The sequence below is a fragment of the Aythya ferina genome (genome assembly GCF_964211825.1).
Source record: "Aythya ferina genome assembly, chromosome: 13".
In the NCBI taxonomy this organism is placed as follows: Eukaryota; Metazoa; Chordata; class Aves; order Anseriformes; family Anatidae; genus Aythya; species Aythya ferina.
Genome location: NC_140311.1, coordinates 13751948 through 13779354, shown reverse-complemented (window position 1 = coordinate 13779354; position 27407 = coordinate 13751948). Strand labels below are relative to the sequence as shown.

Sequence of the window (27407 nt, the reverse complement as noted above, 5' to 3'; positions counted from 1 at the left end):
AAAAGTCCCATGAATTCCCTGTTCTCAGAGAGATTAAATAGCTATTATAATAGACTTTTTCCATCTATTAGTCCATGGCTTCTCAGCAGACAGACATCAGAGATACTGTAAACTGGGAATAACTTGACATCTGATGTTAATTATTGAAATACAAGGCATGGTGAGGCAGGGCTAACCCCAAAAGATACACAACTAATTTGCTTTTTATCTTGAAAATGACACAAATGACATACCAGTAATTTCTTCTGGCCTAAGTTTTAGAAGTGTAAAGATCACAAAAACTTTTTCTTGCCTGTATTACAGTTTTTATATCTTCATATTGTATTTATCACAGCAGCAAATATCTTCATGACGTCTTACCTAATTAATATAGAGGCTAATTAATATAGATGCTGTTGTCAAATTGGTATCTTTTATCTTTTATGGTAATGTAATATGCCAAGTGGTGTTGCGAGCAATATTGTGTTCCGAGGACATTTCAGGATAAGGAGTGATGCTGTTAAAGCTAGCATCCTAGGTCAGATAGAGCACTGTATTTAAGGCTTTTTATCTCATTCTGGCATTGGTTTGCCAAATGACCTTGAACGCATTGCTTCCAGGCCTCTGTTTCTCCAGCTGTAAAAGATGGATAATTGCATTTGGATGGATTTGTGAAGTACTTTGGGATAGACTGCTTGTGATGTTTTCTAATAAAAGCATCCCAGTAGGAAATTTTAGCAAGCACTAGTTCCCATGTAAAGTATAACATGTGCTAAACAAACATGTGAGAACTCCATTGGTAGCCGTCACAACTTGAAATGTGTGCTTCTGGCTCCTCACAGTATTTTGGGCACTCTACATGCTCAGTTCATTCGCTAGTGATTCAGCCAAAGTCCTGGCTTGACAGCTTACATCAGCTCATCTGCTGGCTCCACAAATATAAAATCAAAGTTTAATATTATCTGGGGGACTGGAGTCTCCCAAATGGGGTACAATATGCCTAGTAAACCTATTCTCACATGCTTCATACAGTATTTAATGCTCTCTGCCAAGATAGAAGTTTCAAACTCCACAAGCTCATTAAAGGTTGATTAATCCTCAGTGTAAAATCACTACATAAGTCCCTGGTAGAATTATGATTATAGTCTCAAATGCATTCTGGATGGCAATTTCAGACAGACAGTAGAAGGAATGAGTGGTTGGAGTTGAATAATAGGTAATGAACAACAACAACAAAAAAAGGCATCCTTAATGTTACAGTGGTTATAATGAAGTTGTGCAATTTTACGTGGAATTATACAGTGTATTAGAGCAATTAAAGTTCAAAAAGATCATACCCTTTGTCTTTCCCTGGTAATTTTAGATTTGATCTACAAAATAGAGCTTGCTGGAGGTTTGGGAGCCATCCTTCTTCTACTTATTTTGCTGGTGACCATCTATAAGTGCTACAACATAGAGTTAATGCTCTTCTACAGACAGAACTTTGGAGGAGATGAAGCAGCAGATGGTAAGCAGTTGCTCAGAAAACTCATAATTTATGCACTGGAAATATTTCAGAGGTCCAAAGTGGTGAAATTTCTAGTTTAAGTTCAAACTTCTACACACCCAAAAGTGTAAATCCCTAAGACTTTTTCTCAAAGCATACTGGAATCAGAGTCTGTTCACTGAAGTGTCACTGGTCCGTTCCATAGGCAAATGGGAGTAGGAAGAAATGTTCAGGACCCAATTATGGATACTTGGATGCTGTTTGTGAACCGATTCCCCAGCAAAACTCTTTTAAACATTTCCCCATCAATTATTTTTAGGCTGTTGACTAACTCTAGGAACTAGTAAGAGTCAATTGTTATGGAGGTTAACTAGTTACCTCAGTTAATTGCGAGTCTGAAAACAATTTAATGGAAATATACAGCTTGCTTGAAGACTACATTTAAGAATAGCATGGAATGTTTTTCAGTGTTCCCCACACACTTTTGGTAGCATATGATCTGTTTGGTGCCTAAAGCTAAGCCTGTTTTTTAAATTGAAGCTTTAATTTCCCTGAACATAGAATGTTCCTGCTCCTGTGAAGCTGGAATAAGCCCTGATGAACTAAATCCAACTGTTTTGAATCATACTAGTGAATTATAGCATAGTTAATATACTATTAATGTGCATATAACTAGTATCTGCTGAAGATCTAAAGTACAGTATTCAAGTAAAGGTACTTCTCATAGCCTACTTCAGCACTTAAGAGTCAGGTAGGCAGTCTGGAGTGGGATCTAGAAACAATAACGTATTTGCAAAAGGAGCGGGGGAACACATTTCCCCCATTGTGCAAAAACAATGGGCAGTTGTACAGACGTGTTGCTTTCTTCGGCTTAGCATCACCTTTATCGAAATAATTGTTTTCTGTTAAGCACTGGGTAGATGAAGTGTGAAAAGGTTTGGCTGCAAAGAAATCCATAGGAGTTCTGGAGGATGGCTGGAATGATATCCAAGGGGTTATAGAATGTGCAATGTTAAATAGCAGGAACAGAGGTCAGGAAACTTCTCTCAATCTTCGTGTAAGTGGGAAAACCTACAGTTATGTTTTTCTCATACTATACAATACTGGACAATGTTTATTCTAATATGTAGGAGAAAGTGAAGGGTAAGATTGTGTGATTTTAGAGGTAATTTACTTGTAGTACCTTGGGATTATACCAATATGATTCCTTGGTTTGCACCAACCAGAAGTGACGTGAAGTGGTAGCTTTCCTCCAGATTGCTTTCATTTGTTTAGCTCGTGTTTTCAGTGTGAAGCTGCTGCATTTTTATTAATGCAACTTCACTGTTCGGTTACTTTTTAATTCATGAAACATGATTTATTTTGTAGTTGTTTAGAAGAGACCTCACGAGTACTTCAAGGATTCTGTGTGCATGACAATTCTGAAATCACCCTCTTGTTTTTCCAGTGCCTGCTTTTAGAGCTATTGCAGCCTTGTATCTTGTTCTGGTCCTGCTGAATGAAAGATGGAGGCAGAATGTTGCACAAGTCACAGTGTGTTTCTTCCTACGTCTGTAGGCTATAGAGTGAAAATGTAGCGGTCCTGCGAGAAGCCAGCTGCATATATGCAATTGCAGGATCATATCCCGTTTTATAAGTGTATTTCTTTAAAGTAAAAGATCTTGAACCAAAAAGATTTGCTTCATCCAATTGTTAAAAACACCCTGTGTAAGCAGTGTTGGATGCATTCACTTCCTGTGTTGTACATAGCATTGCTTTTAGACAAAACATTTCAGCACTACTGAAGAGTAAGGGAAGCCACTTACAAAATAGCCCCCAGCAGTGCTGCATCTGAAGCACACAGAGCAAGCAGTGGGTGAGCATGGCTAGGTCCTTCTGTTAACGTCCTGTAAATGTCAGGCTTGTGAAGAGGCAGCTGGACTGCAGAGATGTAGCACAAGCATATGGACTGACGGGAGCCCTGGGGGAGCTGCTTCTCTCTCCCTTTTGCTTGCTTGCATTGTGGATAGAGGCGGCTGGAGAGGGCAGTGGTACCCACGCAGCTGGAAGGGACAGGACTCAGCTCAGGGACTGTTCACGCTGTTCCCAGTCCCTGTCTTCCTCTCTTAGCGCACAGCTTTCATGCTGCTTTGTAACCAAGCACATCAGTGCTCGGGGGTTTGCTCTGCTACCTTTACAGAGCTCTCAGATGTTTCCAGGGATGTTTGTGTCCTGAATCCCGTGGTAGCTGGCTTCTCTTAAAAGGTTTCAACAAGCTTCATTACAGACAAGATAGCAGTTTTTGGACATGGCTCCAAAGCCAACTGGCCTTCATTTCTTTGCTGTTAGTTCTTCTGTCAACTTTCCGTCAGTCACTACCAGTTCTGTGAGCTGCTGATTTCAGAGAAATGCCAGCACACCAGGTGGACCTCCTCCCATAGAGCTCCGGTGACACCAGGCAAATTGCCTTTTACAGACAATTATTCACATGCTTCGTCTGTGGTTCTGACCCTCATGGACCTGGCTTTGTGTCAGGAATTATAAGAAAGTCACCATCACCATCGTTTCAAGGTCATTGAAGAACGTGTTGTATTATGATTAGCTATTTTTTCTTTTTATTGGAATGTATTGATGAGTTTTAACTGCTTCCATTACCTTTCATGTGCGCAGTTCTTCACAGATAATTGGCACTCAGCAATCCCCCATTCATGCAGTTTTGTCCTCACAACATTAACTGTTTGATTTTTCATTTCTGTAAATAATGGCAGCTGTGCTCTTCCCTGGAGACTAAATTGCTGAAGGTTGACTTTTTCAATACACTCTTTTCCATTACTGCAGAGGAATAACAAAGAGAAATGTCACTAAGACAGCCTGATCACAGCATGGATCTCGAGCTCGATAGCGGTGCCACTTCTGTTCCTGGCACGCTTGCCAGCTCTCAGCTCTGTGTGTCGGATGCGGAGAGCTGGAGTCTAGCCCCGGTGCTGTGCAGGAGGGGAAGGGAATTGCGTTGCCAGACCTCTGTGACACAGCCCAGCTTTCCTCACAAGGCATTTTCTGGGGTCCCCTCTGTCACCCACCTTTTGATGAAGCCCTGAGGCTTTGTTTCCACCCTGAGCTACAGGCATCCTAGTGCAGGAGCAAGTCTCTCCCTGCTCCACACTTGCTCTTGGAGTTATTTCTAGCTCCAATAAGGTGAGCCCCAGGTATGTAAAATGTCCTGGATCAAATGACCTCTAAAGTTACGATATGCTGGCTTTAAAATTTGGAAGATTTTCTGAAAGAATGCTTTGAACTATTCACATTTGACACTGTTTTCTGTATAATCAGTATTCATTTGAGTTTAAGTTGTGCATTTCTCACACTTATTTGTGAAAGGAAGTTCTTTAAGTGAGAGCTCAAAACTTTCCCATAACCATAGCACTCCTGAGGCACGGGAGTTGAAAGAAAGATTTCCATTAGCACCAGAGAAAGGATTAAAATAAGAAGTTCCAGCATTAATATTTGTATTTGATTTTTTCCCAGATCTTTTCAGATATGAAGTGTGTACGCTGACCACATGAGCCAGACATACTAGCCAGCTAATTCCTCTGCAGAAGCCAGGTTATATGTTCATATGAAAAGTACCACTTTTGCTGAGAAATGCGTGATCATTTCTAGGAATAATACAGTTTTCTAGAACTGTCCTGTGCTCTTTCTAGTGCTTTTGCACACATCAGGCTGAACGTGAATTTGTTTCCTTACAGACAACAAGGAATATGACGCGTATCTCTCATACACCAAAGTGGATCCCGATGCATTAGATTGTGATAATAACGAAGAGGAGCACTTTGCACTGGAAATCCTGCCAGACGTTCTCGAAAAGCACTATGGATATAAGCTCTTCATTCCAGATAGGGACCTGATTCCTAGTGGAAGTAAGTATTTCTGACCTTTGAGTTTTAATTCCCTCCGATGTGCTGTGAAGGCCTGGACTGTGCAATAAATACTAGATAGGGAAAGCCTGTCCTTGTGCAGTGGCTGTCAGGAGCAGCTAAGTTTCCTCACTGCTGCAGATTTGAGCTCTAGCTTAGAGTTTGTTCCTGCACCACTGAAACCAGAGGGGGAGCTGCTATTGATTTCAGTGGAGGCAGAAGCTGGACCTTTCAACAAGGGAGGCAGCAGTGCTGCAAGCAATAGTGTAATATAAAATCTCTGTGTCAGATACAAGGAGCTAAAAATGAAAGTTCCAAAAAAGATTTGTGGTTTCTGTTTTATTATTGAAAATGGGATTATTTTTTGTCTTTTTTTCCCTAACTTTGAAGCCTTATAAATAGCTACATTAGTTTTCCAATTAATGGCAAACATGTAGTTTTTCATTAGAGTTCTGACCAAGTGTTGCATTTCTGAGCAGTATCGGTGTTGTGTAAGTAATACTAATTCTTCAGGGGACTGTGCACGGTCCTGTGCTCTGATGCTGTCTTCCATGCTGATGGTAAAATGCAGCTGTCCATTTTAAATCAATTTTGCTGCTGCGTCTGAAGATTCAGCAGCACCTTTGGATGTCTGTACCAACAGTTAATGCCTTCTGAGCTGTGGTTATGGCATCTCTTCTTCCAAATCCATTTCTGGACAAGTCAAAAAGACCATGAATCACGTCAAGGAATGGCACAATATGTTTGCTTTAATATCATATTTATTTGAAATGTTACCCATGTGAAAAGCATGCTTTCTTCCCCCTTCCCCCCCACTAATTTTGTCTGCTACAAATCATTTCCATGAAAAATGCTAAAAGAGTGTATGAACTTATTTCTGTATATGCTACTGGATAGGAAATAGGAACAAGAAAACAAAGCATTGACTGTACTGGAGCAGATGTCCCCAAACATGAAACAGCTAGAACATGACTGCATTAGCAGCCTGCCTGCCAAAGACTTGAAACTGCTGCCTTGCTGCTGCCAAACCCAGTGCCTGCCCCAGAAGTTGAAGCCTGTTTCTTTGCTATTTGAGGGAGCTGGAAGCAGAGCTCTGACTCCAGTCCCACTGGGAGAGAGGAGTCAGAGCCTAGGCAGAGATCATGCAAAACCCCCTGCAGTGGCTTGAACCGATCATGTGCATTTGCAGCTCCTAGCCCAGGGCTGCTTCCTTTATTCCTTTGTGCTTTGCCCTTGCGAGGAGTGAGTTTTACTGTCCCCTGAAACATATTCCAGTAAGGGGACTTGGCTTATAGCCTTTTTATTTCTGACAGCCCAAGCAAGCGGTACTGAATTATTAGATAATAAGAGAAAATGTCTTTTTGTGTTAAAAATCACGGGACTGTAGTAAATAGTTGTTTCATATCCAACCGTATAGCAGTTATACACTGCAATTATACAAGTGAATTGGCGTTTAAATCTGGCCTTTCACCAATAACTATACGCACAGATTAATCTGAAATGAGATCCTTCTTTCCAATTGCTATACCAGCCAGCCTGGTATTTTATTTTTGTCTATTTTTGTCAGTCAGACACTCAGCAAATACTTGTCATCACTTCGGGTATTCATTAAACCTCTCCTGAAAATGTAGGGTACCTGAAAATGTCAGTTCTCATTTATGAGCATTCACAGACTTAATACTTCTTTTTTCCTCTCAAACTCACTTCTTCAGTGTTATGAAAGGGCCTGATTCTAACATATGGAGCTTCAAGAACGCTTAATCAGGCATAATGACAATACAGAATAAAATACGGATCCGAAATGAGAGTGATTTGCACACTTCAGCTTTGGAAAAGAAATGGGGGGTGGCACTTGATTTTGAGGGGGGCAAGAGAGAGGGAAAGGTGATGGGGAAGGAGGGAAGGCTCAGCCTCCTCTATTTGCAAGCTGTTGGTGTGCAAAGGAGAAGGGAACGTGGCTGCTTCTGCCATTTGTGCAATGCTCACCAGTCTTACAAGGACTTGCAGTGCGTAGTGAGGAGAGCAGGCAGCATGATGTGCTATCGACCTGCTAGAAATTTCAGAGGCAAACCTAACATATTTTAGAGTGACTGTCACAAAAAGTGGCAGATGCGACAAAATATACAGCTCTTCAGGGCATATTCCTATAGAAGAACGGGGTTTTGGTCATAGTTATCCATTTTGATTTTAGGAAATATTTCTTCTCACGTGTACCGCATTTCCTTGTCTTTTGGTGTAAATGACTTGGTGTGATACAATGCTTTCCCGCTCTCCATGCTGATGTTGCCTTCTGTATCTTTTCCCCTGTACTTAAATGTGTGATTCCAGCAAATCTGGGGTGTTTTCTAAGTCTGGTTGTTTCACACAATCTCTGCAGTTTTAAGGTGCTGCCACAGGAGGGTGTGCATTATTGCGCTTGCTTCCTGGCATGCAGTAACACAGCTGCTGTTTGGGTTTGAGAGCAAGCAAAAAATAGATATGTTAAGTAGTATTTCGTTTGTCTTCCCTGGATACTTCTCTGAACAAACTGAAAAGCTGACTGCAGAAAAGTTCAGGACGAATTTGATTATGATTTTGCCAGGTGATTCGCCTCTAGGGAAAAGCTGTGGCAGGCACCGCATGCCCCTCTGCAGCTGTGGAAGAGGTTCGAGCCAGATGTACCTGAGCAGGGGTTTGCTCACCCAGCAGAGCTCCTCTGCTGAAAGGGGGTCCCTGGCAGTGTCCCCACCTCTGCGTTTTGGCTCTGTGCTGAGGACTGGCTGTCTGAAGGAGGCGTGTGGAGCAGATGTTGCTGGCCCTTGGAGGACAGAGATGATGGCTGCGGGGGCCGAGGCCGTATCTTTGGAAAGCAGATTCCTGGCCTCAGGAGTCCAAGTTAGATTAGCCTGAGTCACATTTGCAGGAAGTGTCGGTTTCTGTGCCCTCCAAAGCCGGAATACAATTACTAACTATCCCAGCGAAGCATGTTGTCCTAGTGGGAGACCCCTCAGGAAGGGCACTGAAGGCCTCGGTGATGCCCACCTCGCAGGAGCCAGCAAGGACCTTTGTGGAGACTCTTGGTGTCGCCTGAGAACAGCATGAAAGGACCCAGCCGTGACCTGGTGAGGTGGAAACAGGCCTCAAGCAGCCACCGCTCCTCTGCTCTCCCTCACGCAGAAGCCCACGCAGCCGTGCAGGCCGAAGGGGCGGCAAGGCAGCAAGACGCCACATGTGGTGTGCTGTGTAAGCAGCAAGACCAAGTTTGACTTTAATTCCAGCTATTCTTTCTTAAAGAGTATCCTTTGGTAATGACAGAGAGAGCATTCTTCATTCCCTCAAAGCTGACAGCACATATACCTCTCTGCCTGGGCACCTAAGGCGCCAATGAACATGTCGGCCTGTATAAGGAGGTGGCGAGCCTTAATTCTTCTTAACCATTAACATTTTTTCTACCTTATTACTTTTCAAGACCTTTTTTGAACAAACCCTTTTCCGCAGCCAAGCAGACTCTCAAATCCTGTGAGCTTTTTAATTCAGTGTTAGGAGACCCGAGGAAAAAGTAGAAATACTTACATTTTTATCTGAGACTTTTTCTGTCTTGCTGAGGATGTTTCTACAGAGAGAATGATATATTTGTGCTTGATTTTTCTAAAATTGGATCTACATCAGAGGAAGATATTTTTCTCCAGTGGCTTCTACAAATTATTTTAAACCCTGAAAGTGAAGAGATCAAGACTGTCTATTTGTATTTTTAATACCAGCAATACTAATCTATTAGAACATCATCTAGCTGCTCTCTAAGCATACGCGCATTTGATCTTGACGGGATTGAAAACACACCAGCAATTCACCCCAGCTCTGCCCAGGGTGTAGAGATCAGGCACTGAAAAGAACAACACTGATAGAATAAAAATCTTTGCTTTTACCTGGGAAATAAGAGCTTGGCAGCATGACAGGAGAGCACCTCAGGCATCCAATAAAAAGCACCCAACAGTCAATATTGGATTTCTGGCTGTTTGTAGTTGTGTCTGCCCATCTGCAGTGGGTTTCTTTTGTGTTGTTGGTTTTGTTTGGTTTTCTGTTGTTGTTGACTGAGCTTCCTAAGTTCCTGGATGAAGAAAACCCACTTGGACAGTGTGCCTGGGGTTCCCAAGGAGCCTTTATTAGGTATGTGATACCATTTACGTGGATCGGAAATAGAGCACTCAGCACCACAAAAACTCCTTTACGAAGTCCCTGGTTATTTGCTCTGTATGAATCTTACAGTTAATGCCAGGCAAGTAAAAATGAAATACAGCAGAATGATGGTGGAAAGCACAGAGGCAGACTCTTCTCAGAGATGCACAGTTGTTGCATAAGAGGCCATAGATGGAAGTTCTAACCCTGAAAATTCCAATCTAATATTTGGAAATTTTCCCTTGCCATGAGGGTGGTCAGACACCAGGACAGTACCCATAGTCACCAGAGAAGAAACCTTGAGAAGATCCTTGGAGATTTTCAAAGCTCTACTAGACAAGGCCCTGAGGAATCTTCTCTTCCTGCTTGGGGCAGAGGATTGAGCTGGAGACCTTCAGATCCCAGCCTGTGTCTACGAAAGACTCGTAGAATCAAAGACTGATTCTAAATACCCAGAATTTTGATTCCAACATCCACTACTCTACCAGTTTCCCCAAAATCACCAACTTCAGACACTTGGGTCTTCAAGGAGATACCACCAAAGCCATCTTCTATTTTATTGTTTCTTTCTGTTGTGCTCATCACCCGTCTCTTAGCTTATAGTGGGACTGTGCTCTCTTTGGGGCAGAGGCTGTCACTCTGTTCTGTTTCAGCATTGCTGACTGCATTGCTGTTCTTGCTGGAGCTAACACAAGCAACAAATATTTAAAAAAACAGGAAAAGCAAGACAAGCAGTTATTTTTGTTGTAATAAAGTAACTCGAGTTAGGGTTTAGGAACTATTGGGAACTGAATTATTCTTCTATAAATAACTCTTCCTCAAGTGATAGTCATGTTGCCAGAGTCAGAAGGTCTGGTTATTTTCAGTGTCAGGAACTGGCCAGCATGGTTGATGGCACGTACTGCTTGGTCCTTGTGGTGCTGCAGACCACATTTGCCAAAAATATCCATAAGACGTGATATGGTTGGTGTTCTTCCCCTCTCCCTCAGCTGCTTTTGCAGATTGTTTGAATCTAGTTAGTCAGATATTTCTTTGTGTAAGCAACTCCGTGTCCATAGTGTTCTTTAGTTTTCTTGATCTTGGACCACTTGCATATTAGGTTGTCTGGGTTTCCTCCTGGCCCATGGTTAGCGTGGCTCATTCAGGATTCAGGAGGTAATTATGGGTGATTACAGTCTTGCAAATAGGATGTGTGTCTCAGACATCAGTGCTCCACACTACGTTCACCATCGTTACATGTTGACGGTATCTAGTGAGTGTGTATTTGCTGTCAGGTTATCTGTCTTCATCGCTGAGGGGCAACCATGCAAAAAAAACGTTTGTTTATGGGTCTAAAACTTCTTGTTGTCCATATTTCATTGAAGGTCACATTGGCCATGATACAAGTAAGTTAGTGGCAGAGCTTCCCAAAACTGTAATTTTTTAATGAGAAATGCTAACGTTTTGAAAACTGTTTTTGTGCCATATTGCAAAATGGTGTTTCAAGAAGAGGAGAGAAAAAAAAGGTCAAAATTAAAATGTCCTTTTTCAATAAAATCAAGTGGGTTAATGCTAATTCTGCCATTTTATTTTTACTTTATACTTTATGATACAATATAATTTTGAGAAACAAAGACAAATTATCCTGATTTCATCAAGATTTTTTCTCCCCTCATAATGAAATGTCATTGAAACGGACTCCTTCTTTGACAACAATCAAGTTTTAATGAAATGACATTTATCTGATGAAAATATACTTGTCTGGAGTCTTGCAGTTGATGATGGTTGGTGATGTGAATCCTGAAGTGCTTGTTCAGTTTCTTCTTGAAAGTGAAACAGAACCACTGCTTGACAATTACCTTTTAGCTCAATAGAAAGGCAAAACCATCCCTTTGCAATATAGCTGGTTTGGATTTAATACTTCTAATAGAGAGAACACTTAAGAGAGCTTACCCTCCGTTATTTTGAGCAGTCTCTAATCCTGAATTGAAAGGGAGTGGGTGAGTGATTTAGCAACTCTAAAATTTATGCACTCTTGTAGCACTGAAGGGTGGGCAGAAGCATGAATTTCCAGAGGCTTTAGAAAGACAGGAACCCGTCCTTCTTTGCTTTTCCTGGCAGAAATGTTTGTTCTGCACATTGGGCATTCTGCAGGATGCACCCAATGGAACCACGTGCTCCAGGGAAGTAGTAGCAGTTCTCCCAAGCTTAAGTTATGGGGCATATTCAATGCTTCTGGGCCAGATGGCTGGAAAAGGTGTTTGCCTTTCATTTGGGTTTCCACTTTTTTCTGTAATACGGTGTATTTCATCCTCACTGCACCAGCAGACCCCCTGTACATTGGCTGTGTCCATCATTGAACCAGCTGCAATTTGGAATTTGCACCTAGTGGTCATTTGTGAAGGTCTGTACAAAGTTGTCTGTAGAAAGAGCTCCAAAGTTGCAATATCCATCAAGTAAGGAGGGCATACCAAAGTATGGGAGAGGCACAGAGGGGAGAAGTGTACACCTGAGAAAATAGGGGATTTTTCCTCTCATCTTCCTACCTTATTCCCTCTTCGGCTAAAGCAAAGTCTGGTGAGTTTTCGGTTGAGGTGGTGCAATGGATGGGTTGTTGCCACTGAAATTATTGCTGCTGGATATTTGAAGATATGAAAGGGAAGTGACTTTTTTCTTTGGAATTGGATGCGTACAGGATATGCGTGGCTGTGCTTAGCGCTAACCTGGCTACATGGTACTGAATGTGTCCTGCAGAGAATTGTCTTGTACATAGCAGTGTGCTGAGGTGTTTGGAGGAGGGATGAATATGTCTCAGGAAAGATGCATGATAGTTTGTTGTTTTACTGTATCTTGCAGATTCAACCTCTAATGATGAAGCTTCCCACCTAAATTCTTTCTTTTTGGGAGCAGAAAGAAAGGAAGAAAATGAAGAGTCTGAGCTGTTGATACATTGGGATAATCTCTTTCCATTGTATTGAACATTTCTACCTTTCCCTAAGTTTTGTTTCACCAGTTCTGCTTATCATTTTCTCATTGTTGCTGATTCTCTCCCCTCTCTGCTGCCTCTCCCATGGATCATAATGTTGAATTTTTTTCATTAATGAGTAACTATTTTACACAGAGCAATGTGGGGGTTGTCCTCATAAAATATTTTAAGAGAAAAAAAAATAACTGTAAATGCTGCATGATTAAAGAATCATAAAACTGAAAGTCAGGATTGTTGCCTAGAGATTTGTAATGTATGTGTATGTCTTAATTTTGTGTGTGTCTGTGGGATGTTTACAATTGCCTCTTTTTTCCATTTGTGAAAGAAATTCTTCTTGCTGCTAAGTGGTGAAATAAAACATTAGTAAAGGCAGATTTGATGCTAACTATGCCTTCAGTCTCATGAAAATAAGCTATTTTAGAATGTTCCTGTTGGCCTATTTTGTAGCTATTTACTTTACTGGAAGTGGTGTGAATAAGCATGCTGTGGTACGGTGCCTGGGACTATAAAAATGAGTCTTGCAGTAACAGATGTTGATTAATGATGTTATTTGTAATCGTTGTTCCTGCTAGAGGGCAGTGTGTGTAAGAGAGGCCCTGCCCTGTGCTGAGTAAAGATCTGTTCTGTGCAGCTTTTGTGTCCAAGTCTTCATTTATAACACATGCTTCTCCTCTGTTGTCAGATAGCACATTCTGAGTAGCATGGTCAAAAGGTTCATGTAGTTAAAATAATAATTTCCCGTCTCTAAGCTCACAATCACGATGCTCTGCAACCAGTGAACACTTTTCTGATCTTCGTATTTCTTTCAAGTGTTTTCATGTTGCTGGTCCTGACCCAAAACCCATTGAAACTTCTTGGAGTCCTGTCATTTAAATGGGTTTTAGATCAGGTCTGTAAGTAGACCTCTTTCCCATCCCGTTCCATGTCAGACCACTCTAATTGGCATCTCTTCCCTGCCATCCCTGGGACAAGTGAAACTCTGGATCAGAAACCCAAGTCCAACTTCAAGACCAGTTTCAAGTTCAGTAAGCTGACTTCATGGAGCTGATGATGGGGCTGGCATTTCTGCTTACACTGATCATTCGCAACTTCTTGGTGTGCATGAATGAAAGAAGAATACTATTTTCTTCATCACTGATGTCTCAGCAAATAAACACCTCCAATATGCTTAAATTTTCCATTTGTTCCCATCACTTGTGAAGTTTCTGTTAATACCTTGGTGTACATAGAAGCACAGGTTTGCAGTATTAAAACAGACCATTGAGCCACAAAAAATGCTGCTGTGTTTTTGTGGTCAGTACCTAGAGAAGAAAGAGCTACCATGCTGCTTCTATGCCATAGCACAACTTCTGCATGTGATAAGGTTGATTTCTTTCTGAGCACTTGCTAGTTACAGTTTGCACACCCTGCAGCATCCTCCTGCCCTTGCATCTGAAACACAAGAACTGCTTCCCAGAGTGTGCTTCCCTCAATGTGACTTTAATCATAACCAGTGTTAATGTTAAAATTTACACAAACATTACATTGATCTTGACCTATAACTTGGCAGTAAGTGAACTGTGTGTTTTTAGTCAGTAATGCATCTACACAGTGAGGATATTATGTAAATGCCGTTCTGTTGAGATGAACAGGGAGAAACAGTTACGGACTGAGGATGTTATTGAGGAGTTTTCTCGTATATATTCTATTAATAGCAATGTGTTGTGATGCACAATCCTGTTTCTGTTGGAGTATATCGTGAAGTGCCCCTTGTCTTAAATGGCGTGGATCAGTGAGCTATAGGATTTTGTTAAACGTAATTGCAAGCCTGATGTTTTGATACAATAGTCTTCTTTATTCTTTACTCTTTCTCTCTTTCTATAATTTGTAGCCTACATTGAAGATCTCACAAGATGTGTTGAGCAAAGCAGAAGACTCATTATCGTGTTAACTCCAGACTATGTTCTCAGGAGAGGATGGAGTATTTTTGAGATGGAAAACAGACTCCATAACATGCTAGTCAGTGGAGAAATCAAAGTTATTTTGATTGAGTGTACTGAATTAAAAGGGAAAGTGAATTATCACGAAGTGGAATCTTTAAAGCACACCATCAAACTTCTCTCAGTGGTGAAGTGGAAAGGACCAAGAAGCAGCAAACTGAATTCTAAGTTTTGGAAGCGCCTTGTCTTTGAAATGCCAGGGAAGAAAAAGGAGGTGGTGTCTCGGCGTCAGGTCCTGGATTCTGCGGAGCAGGGCCTTTTCGGAGACCTCCAGACTGTACCCTCCCTTGCCGTCACAGGCACTTCTGCCACGCTGGTAGAATCACGGGCTGATTTAACTGATTACCATCAAGCAGATTCTGTGCAAATGAGACATTACTGCAGAGGATACGAATACGATGTGGCGGCAGCAACGTTGCCGATAGCTTCCATAAGCAACCACCACACATACTGTAACATACCTTTGACACTACTAAATGGACAGCTACCTCTTAACAATACCATGAAGGATCCCCAGGAGTTTCACAGGAACAACCCCTTGCTACCTTTATCAGCAAGGGAGCTTAGCTTCACCAGTGATATCTGGTAGTGAAGATCAGGACACTTCTGAGATGCTTCATGACTGCCATGAAGACGTGTTTTTAAAGAACTTTGCCCAAACCCCATGGGACAACAAATCATATTTGAAGCAGCGGCACACTTACTTGCTTTTCTACTTGAACTTTTTTGTTTACATTTACAAATTATTGACAAAGGGGGCATTCTTTTGTAAGTCAGTAATGTCCTTCCTGTCTTTTAATGTACAGCTTGATTGCTTCTATAAAAAAAAAGGGGGGGTGGGGGGAAAGAAAAAACACGTCACATTCTACAGTAGGTTTACAATCTGGGATGGATAAAAGTTCACTGTGTATGATCTCCAGCATCCATACTTATGTAATAGTATTTGAAATACACAGAAGTTGTTGGTTTTCTCATATAACCTTCAGTACGGTTTGAAATTCTAATATCATATCATGCTACAAAAATGATTATCTCCTGCACAGACCACAAGGGGTGAATCATTCTCAAAAGGAAGGAGGAGGAGATCTTCCCAGTAGCATTCTCTTTCAATGCATTTTAGAAGATGACCAGCTGAAACAAGGCAGATGAAGCTTTATCGATAAAGTGCATAGTAACAGCTACTGCAAAATAAATCACCTGCTTGCATCAGCATCCCTTCATTTTATTATTGAGGCATGTTGTACTCCTAGTGAATGATTAGCAATGTGTTTTTATTAAACAACCTACTAGAATATTGAAAGATGTTTAGGAGGATTTAAAACAATTTTTCTGTGGATTATAGATTATTTCATAATTTTTCCAGGTTTTTAATGGCGTTTTTTAAAATTAGGTATAAATTTGTCTTTTGGTGAATTAATTGATTTGAAATTTCTTAAGATCTTGAGCTGTTTTAAGATTTGTAGTAAAGGCAATGTAATTTCACATAGCTTTTTTCCCCAAATCAATAGTTACAATTTCAAATTAATCTTTTTCTGAGAACGTCAGCAATAGAAAATAATTACTACAGCAATATTCAGAGATGAAGTGCTAAATTATTCACGTTTACTAGTAGTCTGACTTCAATTGCAGTGATAATCACCTGAGACAAGTTCTTTCCCAATCTACCTGTCACTTTATACCTTAAAAATCTAGCTGAAGCAGGAATATTTCCGCTCTCTGCGCAAGTAGTGAAAAGTGATATTTTTAAAAAGATGGCCAGGTCTTGCATTCTCACTTCTGTGCATGGTCCCATCAGTCGCATGAGGATACTGTCATTTACCTTCAGTGGAAAGCATTCTTGCTGCTTGTGGATGAGGGGCTGCCCAGACACTCGGCATCACACATTGCTACGCAGTGAGTTTTCTTCAGAGCAGTGTGTTTCATGAAGATTTCCAGCCTAGTTGATTACAAGTTCAGTATACAACAGTATTCAAGGAAAAGGCTCTAAATAACGAAGGCAGAAGCCAATTTTGCTTTTTTTTTTGGCACAGCGTTAATGAAAACACAATAGACACAAGAGTTTTGTCTCAGTCAGATCTGCTGAAGCAAGTCCCCAGAAATACTTGTATGGCAAGCGATCTTGCCTGCATTTCAGTATGTTTTTCACATTGTTCTCTCTGATTGCATGGATAAAAGTTAGCACTCTGCACTCAGCTGCCTGTGGTTTCATCAGCAAACAAGCTCAGTAAATCCTTAACATTTTGCAGTGGTTCCTAAATTGTACCCTACAGTCAAAGTGGAAACAAACGCTGACCTAAGACTTAGAAGTATCCAGAATTGGCCCAAAGGCCATGAGAATGATCTCAAATGTGCAATAATTCAGAGAGGTCAGTATTTTTCCATTGCTTCTTTCCCCAGTTCTTTATTCATTGTCCTCTTACATCAGTTTTTATCTATAATTTTTTTCTTAGGTTCTAAATAATACATTTCTCTTGTTGCTTTCACTAGCGTTATTATGCATTTGACACTAACACCAAAATAGAGATCTAGGAGAGATGCTAATTTCTTACACACTATAGAACTATAACTTGCTCTTTTGTGAAGTTAAGTTCCGAACATAGAGATAGGTGTTTAATATGCGTATTTTTCTACTGAGAAAGTGATTTTACCTCCATTATAAATATCTGTATTTCAACCTCCTCCCAGAAATCTACAAAATTTGCACTGTTTTATAAGTGTTACGGACTGTGTTTACACTGGCTATGTTCTTTAATGCAAAGTGTAATTTTAAAGAAGAAAAACTAAAGAAATCCCTGCATGAAGACAGCTGCCTATGTTTAAATGAAAAGCTGTACTTTTCATTCTCTTCCTTTTCACATTACTTTAGAATCTGGTTAATTCACATAGAATGCTCAGTGAGATTTTAAACCTACTAGTTCTGTATTAAGCATGCAAATTCAAAAGAAAAAAGAAAAAATCCATGCGCAGATTGGTCTGCTTCTTTTATTTACAATGATTAAATATGGGTAGCAAATTTATTTACCTGATGCCAATATGTCTCTTAGAGCAGTAGTGTTCAAAAAGCCAAACGCAGCCATGTTTGTATTGAGGTACCATGAAAAGAACAGTTTTTCTGTCATTTTGCAAAAGCACATTGTGTGTCTGTGTATCGATATATTTTAGTTATAGACGACACATCATGACCTGCTTTAAGATTTCCAAGTGTGTATTGAGTGCTCTGACAATATATACGTGAACCAGAACCGCCTGTACCCCTCTGCTTTCAGGGCGGGGAAGGGACCTGAGCTCAGGAGGCCTCTCGCGTTGACTCAGGTTCATGTGAGACTGCTGTGACACGCTGGAGATGGAGTGTTACCCTAGGCAGTAAGTGAGGGTTTGGAAAAATACCATCAAGCAGTGCAGTGCATCCGTTGGGGGGGCCTGGCTGGCACAGAGGCCGGGAACTTGTCCCCCCGTGCAGCCATGAGAATCGCCCCCCTAGCTGGGGGTGGCAGCTGGATCAGGGCCACGACGACAAAAATGTCCCGGCTCATTCACGCACACTTCATTAGCTGAACCAAGAGTGTTTCGCATTCCTCTGTTTCACCAAAACCATGTACTTATTCAGCTGGATTTCTGGGGAAGAGGCCAGGGTGCTGCATCGCACTCGTGCGACCGCGCAGCCGTTGCCAGCCGCAGGCTGTTGCACAGCCTGACAAAGTCACCGGCACCAAACATCCTCGCTGCAGCCTCATGGGGCTTCTGGTCTGGGGCACGGTCATTTAAAGTGGTTGGTTGCAATGTCTGGAAACTATTGCTTGTATGCTTATCCTTGTGTGCGATGTGCTTAAGAAGCAATTGTGGTTGGAAGGTTGTCTATAGAAATGAGTTAGAAATCGGAAACCTGTTTGGTCTTTACAGATTTAACGTTCCTAAAGAAAGTGCAGAGAGAAAGTAGGGTAATTTTGATTTCAGCAACAAGGTAGAATGAATATTGGCAGTTGAGGGGGGCTGTGTGCTGGACCAGTATTTCAATAATGTAATATTCCTTTCTCTAGAAACCAGATGAGAAAGCTGTATAAAAATGCTGCTGTCTTCCGTCTACAAGGCCTGCTCCAAAACCCGTTCAATCCAGCAGAAAGAGCTCCATCAAATTCAGCAGACTTAGCATAAGGCCACAAAGCCAGGTTTGCTGTGTACAGAGAAATAAAAAAAGTCAAAGAGGGCAGAGAGAAGTAAGGAGATTTTCTTGCTTGCTTATTTAATCTGTCTAAAATCAAGCTTATTTTTGTCCCCGTTTGGTGCGGATGTGCTCCAGGACTGTCCAGCCTTGGGAAAGGAATTTTGTGCATTTCTTTGTTATAAACAAGATAAGGACTTGGGAATAAATAACAGATACTTTTAGAACAAAACCCATGTGATTTTTAAGGGCTTCTACTCCACTCTCAGCAGTTTCTTTTGATTCAGCAGCCTTTGTTCATGCAAAGGCATAAGCACATACTTAAATTCCCCTTAATTCAGTGAGAAATACTTAACTGAGCGGGGACCTAGAAGAGTAGTTCGTAGACCAGTGCCAGAAACCGTGGTATTTAGCTGCTTTTAGAATTGTGCCCTGGTGAAGGGCCTCGGAGGAGCTTTTCTCATTTCGGTCCCTGAAGGGACACTGGTGTTACGGCAGGACAGCTGGCGGCCCTCACAGTCCTGCTCACAGGAGAGAGACTCGTTAGTGCTTGCTGGCCTGGCACCAACATCTCTCTGGGAGCTCAGTGGCAGACAGAGAACAATGTTTTTTTTCTCGTGTCCCATTGGGGAGACTGGGAGCTTACCCCACGGGCTCGGTTAGAAGTACCTGCAGGGCACCTCCACCTCCCTGCAGCGTTTTGTGCAGCTGCTCCCCTTCGAGGTTTGTACCGGGGCTGCAAAGTTACTGGGAGGCCAGGGAATGAGTGTGGAGAGGGGAGAGGAAGAAGAGAGCGGTCATGTCCAAGTGTTTTCCAGGCAGAAATGCTGATTCTGTATAGCACAGTGACAGCTCTTGCATGAATGTATCATGTTTGTCCGCTATACGACGGATGTTGGGCAAAGCTCCCCAGAAAAATGCCATTTCTAGCCAGCTCACTTGCTTCGAACCCCTTGTTGTGATCCTTTTTTAATTATATTGCAATTCCCACTGGATGGAAAATTTTCCTGTTTTTTGTTTGTTTGTTTTTTCAAAAGAAGTTTCAGCTTATGTGTGTGGAAATCCCCCACAAAGTGGAAACTGATGCCTTGTGTTGGTCCTGTGGGTTTGAAACTCAGACGTGATGCCTGAGGTGTTACTAGATCGATCACCTCCGGTGAGCAGCGTGGGGGTGAGCGGTTTGTGCTGTGCAACGCATGCTGTCACGGGGAGGACAGCTTCTCCTTCAGGCTCTCCAGCAAACCAAACTGCTACGGTCCACGGGACGTGCATTACCAGTCAGTATGGCCCTGGGTTAAGAGGAAAGTGGGTGGCAAACCTCACAACCCAGGGACTGTATCAGTTTGCATCGGTGCCATCCCCAGGGGTCTCATTCCTGCAGCCTGCTGAGCACTGCAGCCACAGCCAGAGCCTGCTGTTCCTCTGCAGTTACGCCAGATCTTATCAGAAGCCCTTGGGAATTAGCCCTGGTCCTCAGCTCTTGCAAATACTGCCACCGTCGCTGTGCTGGTTAGGGCTGTGGGAAATGACAGCTCCTGGGGTGAGTGTGTGAGCATTACGGTGGTGTTTGTTTAATGCAGTCGTTGGTCTACTTGCTCATAAAATACTGAAAAATACATAGAAGCCCCTTCCCCCATGGTCCTGGAAGTATTTAAGGTTTTAAAATTTCATAACAGTGATTCAAATAGTTCCTTTCTGGCATCAGTTAGCACAGCAAACATTAAAAATACGTGATTTTGGAACCTGTTGTGTGTTACAGGAGGAAAGCAGAATTCAAAACTGGAAAGTTATGGCATGTCACGTTCGGGCAAACACAAAGAACGATGTTGATCTACATTTTCTTGTTGCTGAAAGATACTTTGCTTCCCTAAAGGAATGGCATGAAGTGTTCCTGATGGTGAATGGAGGACAGCTTTGCCTTGCTTACCGCAAAAGGACATTTGATCATTTTGGTGCCACTGGAGGAATTCAGAGGTTAATAAGGCCACTCCAGAGAGGTATAAAACAATGTCTGAAAGAAAGAAATGTAAAGTAAAAGTTACCGAGCTTTGCCAAGATATTTGTCATTTAAATATAAAACAGTAGCACTGCCAATGGAAGCAGAACATGACCTGTCAGCATTTATGCTTCATTACAATATCATTGTACAGCTACAGGCCAAGCGGAAAAACAAATAAATAATAATAATAAAAATACAGTTTGTCAAGCTGAGCCACATCCTCATGGTAGGTATTTTATAAGCAACTCCTGTAATTCATTTCGATAAAGTGTAATTGGCTTTGCAAGGTTTTAAGAGCTTTCTCCTCTTCAGGACAAACACAAAGGCAGAACAATGTATTTTACACTGCCCGAGTTTTGCAATTTCTTTCCAGTCTGTGAAATAATTCCTTTTTACACAGCAGCGGGTGATAAATGCTTTCCTGACTGCAAGTTTCCACCGTGGGTATGCAAAGTGGTTTGCAGGAGCACGAGCACCGGCAGCGCCTGCTGAACCCATCAGAGCCAACAGCCCCACAGGGCTATGTTCGAGTCTGGGGGGGCACCCACCGTGCTCACAGGCTCCACTGTTTCACTGGGTGATGGCTAGAGAGCAAAGCACCCATTAAGACGGTGCTTGTACTGTACACAGGAATTTTAAAAGCCTCTGGTGCCCTCTTTTAATGCAGCAGCGCAGGCAAGCCAAGGTGGAAATGAGAATTGTCAAAGGAAGAGTCGTGCGTCTCGGTTCTATATACATCCAAATTATTTGGGATTCAGAGCATGGCCCTGGGATTTATGATGTCGAGGACAGCATTAGTGATTCTCATGCAGGGAGCGCAAGGGGCTTTGCTTTTACTACCAAGACATATTTTCATGAGAAATCCAGACCCTGACGTGGCCTAGCCTTAATGTAAATTAGCCTCTTATGAGACGGCTCAAGAGGAGAAGGTCTAATGAGATGTGAAGAAGCTTTTAAAGTACAATGTACTCTAATCAGGATGTGTATGAGGCTTAAAGGTAACTTCTGCCAGCACCTAAGAGGGAACATTTAATACTTACTCCCCAGATAATATTAGAATCCATGGTCCGTGTAGGCTGTGCACAGAAAATTAGCATTTACTCCACAAATAATAACAGCTTCTAAAACCCTTAACAGCTCTTTGATTAAAGGATATCAAAGGCTTTATGATCATGAAACAATTGAACGCCTAACTGGGCTGGGGAAATGTTTTCATCCTCTCTTTAGGAAATGAAGAACAGGGCTGGGAGCTGTTTTGCCCAAGATCCTACCAAAAGCCACCAGCAGAGCTGGGGATTTGCCCCCAGTCCCCCAGTCCCGAGCTCTGCCCAGTGGATAACAGTCCCTGGACTGAACTGGTGATTTCACAGCAGATTGCCCTATGGCCACATCTTCTCTCAACCAACAGAAAAAAAAAAAAAAAATTGTTCCCATCTGCACAGGCACCCTCTGAATGTCCTGGAGGTGGATTACACATTTTGGAGGATGTGGGAGAGCCCTCCCAGAGCTGACGGCCACATCTCCCTCTGGGACCAGCGGCTCCCTGCAAGAGGTGACAAGGCAGAAGCCTTTATTGCAAGTCGCTGGCAATAAAGTGGTTTTGGAAGGACACAGACTGACAAGAGGAGATAACTGGAAATCTCTGCGCTGCAACAAATTATTGGCAGAAGGAGACAGTAGGGAAAAATCGGGCTGAGAGGTAATTTATACCTAATGACCAGTCTGAACCCACATCAGAGCTCTGGCTCCTCGCTGCCAAACTCGGGGAAAATCTGAACAAAGTTCAAACTCCATCACTAACACCGATCAGCATAACGAACAGAACGAGCATCTGCGATGTGGTGGTGCCAGTCTGCGAGGAAGGCGTCGATCCAGGGCCAGAAGTTTCAGCCGCCCGTCAGGACAATTGCTCCTTGCAAAAGGCCTAGAGCGGTGCAGGTGTGGGTGTCTGAGTGCTCAGGCAGCTCACAGCAGCCCTCTCTCAAAAGAGAGCAGCCATGGATGTGGTGGGCCTGGCTTGACCTTGGCAGACTCCCCCAGCTGCAAAATGCTGGCACAACCAGAGCTAAAGCCTACCTGGACAGCTCTGCCCCCAGCAGACGTGCAACTAGAGGCTATAAGGGACTAATAACAGGAACAATACTAGGAATTAATTCAGAAACCTGTTCTAACTCCCTTTCTTAACCTAGTAACTGTATGCTACAAACTCATCACCCCACCTGTCTTTAAGATACCCAGCTCCCTGAAGAAGGCATTGAAGCAGCATTGTGGCAGCCAGGAGTGTGCAGTATAATGCTGGGTGCATTTATATGGCCAAAAGGGGAGCTGCCTTCCATGGGAGGAGGAGAGGACGTGTCTGCAGGGCAGTATTGGAAATCTCCAAGCCTACACCACGGGTGTGAGGATGAGCAGGAGCTGCGCAGCGCGGCTTCATCTCCGCAGTCAGCAAAACGGCAGCAGCCCACGACCAGCGCTCCTCTTGCAAAACGCAGCGGTGTAACCTTTGAGCTGCTAATCATTTTTCCTTTTTGGCAGCCAAACAAATGTTGTGAAAGAGTAATTCTCAGCATCCATCATACCCTGAGGGTTAACAAACACGTACGAGAAGAGCTCCAGATACAGAGCTGGCAGCCTCTGCTTCTCCTTCAGTGTGTGGAGAGCTCTGCTGAGACCTGAGGGATAATGGGAGTTGCTTTCTCTTTATATTTTTTTTTTTCCTTTTTTTTTCCCCTTTTTTTTGGAGAAATAAGGTCACAGGAATTGTCAGAGGAGCATGCGGAGCAATTATAGCAAAAGCACAGGAGACTGTCGGAGACACTTCCTGACTTTAGAAGCCTGCCTTGTTATTTTACAGTAAGACTATACAGCACAGACTTCCCCACGAGAGCCCAGGGAAAGCACTGGTTGTGCTGGGCTGTGACAGAAGCCGAGGCAGGCATGGGCAGGGGGGGACAAACCCCTGTGCCTGCCTGGGATGCTTGAGGCTCACCTCACAGGGTGCCCGGTGGGGCTGGAGCTCAGGGGAAGCACAGCACCCATCGTCCATCATCCCAGCACCCCAAGCTGTGCTGCCTGAGGGCCCCTTCTCTGTGACAGGATCGGCTGATCTTGGGGTGGTTTCCCCTTTGGCAGCCTTTTCCCTTCGCTCAGCAAAGAGGTTAGAGCACCCCCACAGACCAAATTGTTGCCCAGCTCTGGCACGCAACGGGTTGAATGGCCAGCACCCCAGGCACAGGGGTTCACGGGCTGCCTGCTCCCCAGCAGGAGATTCTTACAGGTTTGGAAGAGGCCTATTCAGTAGCATTTCAGTAGCCCTCCACCAGGCCATGCTGGCCCCAAAACCGCACCAAACTTCACAGTTCCTACCCACCCTGAGCCATCAAATACCCTGGGACTGGCGCTGATGGTAAAACCACGATGTCAAAATTAGACTCAAGCATCACCAAGTAACCTACTCGGGACCATTGTAGCTTGTACAAAGTTACAAGCTTCTTAAATTGTACTTGAAAACTGTGATGTGGAAGGCATGTTTCCACACAGTAATTGAGGCAACACAAGCTCAGGTAAGCAGCCACTTCAGTGGGGCATCACTGCTGAACCCACAGAGCCCATCGCAGATGCTCCGTGCTTCTCCTGATGCTTAACTCATACTTTGCACAGCACCACGCTAGGCAGCTCCCTGATTCGGCACACGAGTGAGCAGCAAGCCACTGACTGTGGGCTTTGCCAGAAAACAGCAACATTTCTTTAATTTTGCTCTCTTCCCTACAGGCTGCGGAGGAAGTGACTAAGTCCTGAGCAGGCAGACAAGGACCTGGTGAGAGATTTCAGGTATGTGTTGGAAGGTGAAAACGCTCTGGTGCCTTGTCTAGTCTTGGTGCTATTAGTCAAGCCTAAGTCACAGCGCTACGCCCGAGATCGACTTCCCCAGAGAAACCACAGGCTGCTAATTTGGAGGGAGGAAGCAGTGAGGATTTTTTACACTAAGATGATAAAATAAAGGCCTCCAGCTGAGATATCCATTTTGGGAGATGAATGATAATTTGCCAGAACAGGGGACAGCTGAAATTAATAATGATATTCTGCTGTAATTTGTACTACTCTACAGCCAGAGTCAAGGCAGTGTAGTCACAGGGGATCTGTACCCGATTCCTCTGAATGAGAGTTTGTCCCATTAATCTGAGCAGCTTTAAAGGAAGATGGTAATAACACTGAGCATTTGACTTCAGTTGATCCAACAGCTTCTACTGAGGATAAAAAAAATACCAGTGTGCTGCAGGTTCTGTGCTTCTGTACCTACACTGGTTTATGCACTGTGGCTTTGCAGAACTTGTGGTTCCTTCTAACACAGAGGGGAGTTACCAGGCGTGTTTTCAGTTTGACATCTGAAGTAGAAAACCATGCCTCCCACCCAGATTTTACTTGGGTAAGATATTAGGTACTTCACCAAATTTTAAGACATGAGCTGAAACCATGTTCCCTACTCAAGCCAACCAAAACTTCCCAGGCTGAGCTGCACTGTAAAAAACCACAAAAGTGACAGTGTAATGGCCAGAATCTCCCTTCCTGACCCCAAATGCAAGCAGGTTTCAGCTTGACTGAAGTTCAGTTCCCTTTCTGTTAAGCTACATCTTTGCAATGGGCCCCAGTGCAGTCACCCTAGGGCCTGGCCCTTGACCAAGCCCTGCTGCCTCTGGTCTCATATCTGATAAGTTAGGAAGGCAAAACTGCAGAAAGTGCTCTCAAAAGGTTAAAAAGAAAAATGCAGTAGAAACGCTGGCCAAGTCAGGATCAGCCCTGGAAGCTTACTAATTCTCAGTTTGAGCTTGGACATGTGGAAAAAATAATAGTCATGAAAGGACTTGCAGGCCCTCCCAATCTAGATGAAGAACAAACAATACAAAAGGACATAGCAAAGGGAAAAAAAAAAAAAAGAAAAAAAAAAAAAAAAAAAAAGATAAATGATAAAAAAGATAACTGCTGGGTTATCCTCCCAGCAGTTGTAACATGGAAATTAGGACAGGGTAACCGGCAGTCTAATACCAGCACACACACTGGAAAAGTGGAGGTGGCCACAGAGGGGATTAAATATGACTGAAAAAGCTGCTAACATCAGTGTGGGAGAATCATCCAAATAAGCCAAGAAGAGAAAAGCGAATGGGAACACAAACACAGACCTTTGCTGCATTGTTCACAGGCACGTGAGCAGCCCCAGCCAGGCACACAACGCAGCAGTTATCTGGCTGAGCCGGCCAACGTGTCCGCACAGGAAAGGCAGCAATCGATCTCCGTGGGGTAACCCAAGGCCAGAAAACAAGAACAAAAGGCTTCGATATTGCAGAGTTAATCTGCAGGTTTGGTTTGGTTTTTAAATTAAAGTTAAAAAAATAATAATAATAAAATGAAGGTGATGTTAGGGCTTCAAAGCAAAGTGGTAAAAGCACAGAGCTCAGGAAAGGTGTGTGTGAGAGAGCAAGGCATTGTGTGTGTGTGTGTGCTTGCTGGCACCACGAGGAACATCTTCAGGATTAGCGAGTGGAGTGAAGAACAGAAAGCACACAGAGCACTGGTGGTACTGCAAGCACAGCCAGAACAGCCTGCCAGCCCCATGCAGCATCCTAAACAGCCCTGCCAGGGGCACAGCAGGATGGGAGCAGCACTGGGCTGACCAAAACCCCAGAATAACCCACAAATATTGTCCCATCGCAGCCTGCAATGTCTCTGTAAGGATTTTACCCTGTGTGGGACCAGAGTGCATCTGGAGAGGGCCCCAGAGAGGGCCATCCTCTGGTTACGGCTACAAATTAATTGAGCAGTAAGCCTTGGAGGAAGGCTGATGGGCCGCAGTGGAGGGTGTTGCTGCGTGAGGCTCTCAGCTGTCAGTAATTCACACAAAAGGCCCCACAGCCCCCAACTGCATTTCTTGGAGCTGCAAGGAAAAGGCCCAGCAAAGGCTCTGTTAAGAGGCAGCTGGCACAAAGCAGCCACACCTGTGTCACCTCCCTGCAGCCAGCTGTGTCCCTGCCTGGTGAGGAGCCTGGTGTCAGGCAGTGGCCCTGTGTCCTGCAGGCCAGCCCTGCTCTGGGCCTGGAGGCACCAACTCTGTGATGAGGGGTTTATTTGGAGCTGTGTGGCCTTGGGGAGCTTTGATCTGAAAGGCGGGTAGGTTTCTAAAACACTGTTTGTAGGAAATGCTGATGTTTGCAGGGAGGGGAGGGAATGCCGAGGTGCTTCCTGTGTGGGGAGAATTTGAGGCTGGAAAATTTTGTGGCTAGAGCTATGGGTCTGGAGATGACTTGCACCCAGGGCCTGCCTAGGACAGGGCTCATCATAGAAAGCTGGTGTGAGGATCCAGCCCCCAGCTGCCACATCCTCCTTGGGGCAGCTTCGTCCAGAGGGCCCCTCCTGGGTGCTGGGCCGATGGATGAGGCACTCTGTGGGCCTGGCGGAGACGGCAGCAACCTCGGAGCAAACACCCGTATCTCACTGCTCCAGCAGGAACAGAGAGTGACCTTGTACATGAGCAATGGCAATAGCAGCTCCAGAGTAATGGAGCGGGTCTGCCCTTCGCGTAATGCCCGGGTAAATGCTCCTTTTCAGTCACAGGCATGTGACTGACCTCAAGTGAGTGGGCGAACTGTGTTTTTATTGCTGTAAAATGATGCAGAGTTTACTGACAAAGGCAGATTGGGCAGCTGGCAGGGATTTTTAATCACAGAGAAGATCCAGTGGTCACCAAATGCTAATCCACAACTGTTCACAGAACCGCATTGTTATCGCGGCCTGCTGTCC

At 43.5% G+C, this 27407-nt stretch overlaps 2 protein-coding genes across 22 annotated transcripts in view; both read left to right on the top strand.

Annotated features, from left to right (window-relative positions):
• IL1RAPL2 (interleukin 1 receptor accessory protein like 2) overlaps positions 1-18019 on the top strand; it is a 391415-nt gene extending 373396 nt beyond the window's left edge. For 14 of the 20 annotated variants that reach the window (XM_084534704.1, XM_084534717.1, XM_084534715.1 and 11 more), the window contains 3 exons: positions 1343-1486; positions 5191-5361; positions 14349-18019. In XM_084534704.1, the coding sequence (XP_084390830.1) occupies positions 1343-1486; positions 5191-5361; positions 14349-15046 (1013 nt within the window). In that variant the 3' untranslated portion in view covers positions 15047-18019. The remainder of the gene's footprint in view (positions 1-1342; positions 1487-5190; positions 5362-14348) is intronic. The other 6 variants (XM_084534710.1, XM_084534711.1, XM_084534716.1 and 3 more) reach the window with 1 other exon arrangement.
• Positions 18020-26565: 8546 nt separating this feature from the next.
• The window catches only part of NRK (Nik related kinase), a 99531-nt gene continuing 98689 nt past the window's right edge, over positions 26566-27407 (top strand). The window contains exon 1 of one of the 2 annotated variants that reach the window (XM_084534041.1): positions 26566-26777. The gene's annotated coding sequence lies outside the window, so the exon portion shown is untranslated. The remainder of the gene's footprint in view (positions 26778-27407) is intronic. The other variant, XM_084534042.1, reaches the window with a different exon arrangement.